A 4822-nucleotide genomic window follows, 5' to 3' on the forward strand; every position below is an offset into this window, starting at 1 on the left:
AACTCTTTGCAATCCCATGGACTGTAGCCCACCAGGCTCCTCTGTCCATGGGATTTCCCAAGCAAGAATACTGGAGTGTGTTGCCATTTCCTTTTCCAAGGGCTCTTCCCCACCCAGGGATGGAAACTTCGACTCCTGCATTGGCAGGAAGATTCTCCACCACTGAGCCACCTGGGAAGCCGTTGTACCTAGCAATACCTGTTTACATTTATGACATATCAGTTTACTATTTTGTTGATTGTTTACAAGAGTGAGCAACAACTTGCCGATTAATCTTGATTAAGAAAGATATGAAACACATGATGTTATATTTCTCGTGGGGAGAAGGAGCTAAGAAGGAACTCTGGAGTAAGAGGTAGAATTGTTTTTTTCTTTGAAGTCGATTAGATATGAAATGCTGCTTGTTACCTACTTTCAAAAAGCCCCCTGGAGAACTTGTAATTTGATCCAGAGGACTCAGCAGGAGGAGGGACAGGTAAAAGGAAAAGCTGACCTCATTCTTCAGTCCTTTCAGAAATTCTGAGAAACGTGTGTACCTCAATACTCCCTTCTTCAGTCCCACAAAACAGGGAATCGGGAAAATGCATTAGCGCCCTAGTACAGATTAGGAGCTCGGGGCGGAGAGGAGGCTCAACCCCAGCAACCCAGAAGGAAACTGGGGGAGGGGAGAGAGAACCTCCGGAGTCGGAGGCGGCAATGCGGCCGTGGGAAGACAAGGGAAGCGGGGAGATGTACTTCAGGCGCCAGCCAGACACTCGGCCTCCAGGCATGCGGGAAGGTGAGGGAGGAGGGAAGAAGGCTCTGCTCCAAGACGGGATTGCCGGAGCTCCCGCCACTGCTTCCGAGGGAAGACATAGCGCGCTAGAGCTTTCTGCTTCCCCCTCTTCCCTCCTGGAGGCCATTTCTCCACAATTAACCGGGATAAAGAGGGGGCACGGCGCCGAGTCAGAACAAGCCAGGATCGCCATCCCCCAACTGCCGACCCTGCTTCGGCCCCCGGCCCAGGCGGGGCGAACTGGCCTTAGGGGACGCTGAAGTTACTCGGAGACAGAGGGAGGGTCCGCCAAGCGGCTGTCCAATCGCCTTGGCAGCTCCAGTTATTTGCATCTATTATGCTAATGAAAGACCTCCGGCTCGGCTCCCACCCGAGCGGCCCGCCCCTCCGGGGCTCTCCCCGGCCCCGCCCACAGGCTGGGCGAAGGTGAATATATTATGCTAATAAGGCGGGCTTCTGCCCGCCTCTGGAAGGGGGGCGCACTGCCGCGAGAGCCGCGGGCTGGAGGCCCCTCGCCAAGAGTGGGTCGGGGGAGGGACGCCGCTCGTCGGAGCGCGCGCGCGCTCATACACGAGCATCCCGAAGGGTATTTAAGGCTCGCACACGCCGGGCTGCGGAGATACTTCGGGCGGCCGCGACTCGGGCCTCGCGACTCGCGTTTTCTCCTTGGGTATTTCTTTCTCCTCTCTGCTCTTCTCCACTTGGCCACCCTTTTTGCACTGCGCTCTCGCGGTCTGTGTCAGCCTTTTTTGCCTGGAACTGAATTTAGGTGGGAAACGGAGATAAAACACCGAATAGGTAGAAATAAGGGAAACAGGCGCAACAGGTCCGGGGCTCTGTGGCAAGGGTCAGCGGCGGCCCCTCGCAGCGCCTCTGCCGCTCTCCCCCGGACCCCACGCGGCCGCTCTCTTCAGAGGAGGTCCCCAACCTCGGAGGGGCCAGGAGGGACACCGGGGGGGTGGGTTTCATTCTGGATTTCACCTTATCGCCCCCGGTCCGCGGACTGAGGGTGCGTTTCCCTCGCAGCTGGGAGGGGAGAAGAAAGCGGAGGATGGTCCAGGTCTGCGGTTCTCGGCGCTGATCCATCCTTGCGCTCCGGCTCCGACTCCGCCAACTAGTTGTGCAGCTATCGGGACGAACTTTGCAGGAATCACCCTTTTTCTTTCAAGATTATTGGAAGTGCTAGAGGGTGGGAGGCGAAGCCGAGACAGCCGACCCCACCACAATGCTGGTGAAGAAGCAAGCAGGGAAAGGCGGGGGGCGGGAGCCGGGCTCAGAGGACCGGAGCCCAGCGGGGCAGCGTTGCGTCCGCCCCGTGTCGCCGTGCGCGGCCCTGGCGACCCTCCTGTCGGTGGTGGCCGTGATGTCTTGTGTGTACCTGGGGGTGAAAACCAACGACCTCCAGGCGAGGATCGCTGCCCTCGAGTCTGCCAAAGGAGACCCTTCCATCCGTGTGCTGCCTGATTGTGTGGATCAGCTCAAAGCAGTGGTGCAAGAGAAAGTGGAGCGACTTCTGGCTCAGGTGTGAAAGGCTGGGGTATTTTGTACGTGGATAACATCTTACAGTCGTGATTCTGTGCACATGACCAACCTCTGCCTTACCGTGTGCAGATGTGGTATGGCTTGTGTACACATATGTGTAGGCCACCATCTCTGCTTGCCGTAGCATATATTTGTATGTGCACATCCTCTCATACCACCCTCTCTGTATCATCTTCCCTTACTCTTCTTAATGTTTGCATGCTAAACATATATGGAAGTCTAAAAGGGGGAAAGGTGGCTAGAATGGCACCTACGCTCTGGCGTTTTAGCTCTGTCTAGTTTCTGAAGCTGTGTGTGAATCTTTCCCAATGTTGTGAGAATATTCCTTGCAGAGATAACGTCTGTTAGATCCTTTATACAGTATAAGAAGGTTAAGGTCATTTGTGTTATTAACATAGCAATAGGATTGGAAATTACTCTTAAAAGTGAAATAACTACATGCAATTTTATTCACACATTGCATGTTTTCATGTTAAATGTTTAAAAAGAAAAAAATAATCGCCTTGTTTATTTATTTTTGGTAAAGGATTCAGTGCCACGGGTGTTTGTGAATGCAGAGCCATTGGAGTTGAGAGTTGAAAGGAATCTGTGTTATGTTCATCAAAACCAGGAGTGCTTTAGAGTACAGTTAGGGATTTTCTGGGACCTGCTCTTCCAATAGAGAGGTTGTTGGCAGTAGTGGCAGCACAGCATGATAAGCAGTTGACATTTATGTATAAAATATTGGTTGTTTTAAAACTCTTAGCTTACCTAAAACTGCAGCATGTTAATACTGACTGTACAATGACCGCATATTCCTGAGCTGAGAGGGAGGGAGATGGTAGTTGAAGAATGAAGAACGATGTTATACAAGTCCCACAGTCTTGATGGCATCTTAGTGGTCGTTTTCTTTTTTTTAGGGCTTGGGTACTGTTACCTTTTGACTAGAGACCAAATACATATGTAAACGCTAGTTATGCAGGCTGGTAAATCAGGCATATAGCCAGAGAGTCCCTAAAGAATCCATTTCTCTGCAATGCTACTGATGATTGTTAATACCTCTTCTTTTCCTCCAGAAGTCCTATGAACATATGGCTAAAATAAGAATCGCGAGAGAAGCACCTTCAGAATGCAATTGCCCGGCAGGTAAAATGGAACTTATTTCATAAGGTTTCCTCCATAGCAGAGCATTTTGAAACAAAGGTCCTATGTCTGTCAAATTTACCTGTAATAATAGTAAAGAAAGAATGCAGACCCAACTTACTTTAATAAAATCAACATGTCTGGGTAAAAGAATGGCAGATAAAGCCACAAATATTATTTTAAGCAGCATACCAAGGTCTGCTAAGGGAAAGCAAAGAAGATACAGATCTTCATCAGAGAAAATACCTGCAAGATGATGTCCAAAGACAAAGTTCTTAGTTTCACAGATTCAAAGTTATTCTTTGGTTTTACTTGCTTTTGTTATCTATAGTGAGAAGGATCGCAGAGAGCATTAAACTTGAACTCCTTAGTGGCTGATACTGCATTAGTACAGATTTCTGTTTGTTCCCCTTGATGGACGATCATGTTAGCAAACCACCTTCACTTCTTTGCCTGCTTTTATTTTCTATAGGAAAGGTTCTCTCTCCTATCCTATAGCAATGAAGACTGAAAAGAAATTAGTTTTTTATCTTGAGCTTCTCATTATGAACTACTGTGTTCTCAATGACTTCTCAGAAAAGGCTGTTACATTTTTACCATTTTTCTGTGTGGCTTTAGGGAACTATATTAGTGACCTCCTTCTATATTAGTAGAAGGAGGGAGGAGAAAGACATCAATGAATCAAAATCTCTGGGTAATCATTAAATCTTCCTTCACAGACCTCTGAGGCTTGGTGGTCAGTCTTCTGTAAACCTACAATTTAGAAGCCTTTGGAATATGTCTATTGGAAAGTATCTAGTGGCTTCAGCTGAAAGAAGTCATGAATGAGTCTTGAGATTTTTATTTCAGATAAATGTTGTTAATGTATTTCTGAACAAATTAGTTTCGTTTATCATCATGTATAGGAAAGTAAGTCTCACATTTTCTTTCATGTTCAGGAATATGATACTTACAGTGTATGGAAAGACTAGTTCCTATATATTTTTTCACATTCTGAGGTTTTTGCCTCATGATAATTTGTTTTGACACAGCTAAACCAGGTACCATGTTTAGAAATTTCAAATGTCAACTCCTGATTGTATGTCATAAGAATTTCACTGTTTGTATTTTGCTATATTATCGACCCTAATGGAGCTGTACTTTTGGAAAATGAAGCCCTTGCAATTGAGAAGGCATATAAATTAGGTAACAGGAAAACAAAGCATTAATGTTTACATTGTATGTTTCATTCTTGGTTGTTTAAAGTTGGGAAACATCTCAGAAGTCAGAAATTCAAGGAAGGCACTTTTCTAGTGCAGGAATTAGCCCACAACAACCTCATCAGCCTGTAGGGATTATTTAAATTCCCAAGACAGTTGGTACAGGACTTCACTGATCATACCA

The 4822-nt window shown here is 47.1% G+C and overlaps 1 protein-coding gene across 1 annotated transcript; it reads left to right on the forward strand.

The window, feature by feature from the left end:
* LOC108636262 (proline-rich protein 2-like) lies at positions 697-3444 on the forward strand. Its single transcript, XM_018049911.1, has 4 exons — positions 697-778; positions 930-1201; positions 1574-2297; positions 3373-3444. The coding sequence occupies exons 1-3, from the start codon at positions 697-699 to the stop codon at positions 2237-2239; spliced, it is 1020 nt and encodes a 339-aa protein (XP_017905400.1). The 3' UTR covers positions 2240-2297; positions 3373-3444.

This window comes from Capra hircus, chromosome 6, assembly GCF_001704415.2.
Source record: "Capra hircus breed San Clemente chromosome 6, ASM170441v1, whole genome shotgun sequence".
In the NCBI taxonomy this organism is placed as follows: Eukaryota; Metazoa; Chordata; class Mammalia; order Artiodactyla; family Bovidae; genus Capra; species Capra hircus.

Bases quoted from the DNA above. Each gene is read 5' to 3' on its own strand.
- LOC108636262 (XM_018049911.1), top strand. From the start codon at position 697: ATGCGGCCGTGGGAAGACAAGGGAAGCGGGGAGATGTACTTCAGGCGC. The intron at 779-929 runs GTGAGGGAGGAG...CGGGATAAAGAG, and splicing joins GCCTCCAGGCATGCGGGAAG to GGGGCACGGCGCCGAGTCAG. The intron at 1,202-1,573 runs GTGAATATATTA...AACACCGAATAG, and splicing joins CGCCCACAGGCTGGGCGAAG to GTAGAAATAAGGGAAACAGG.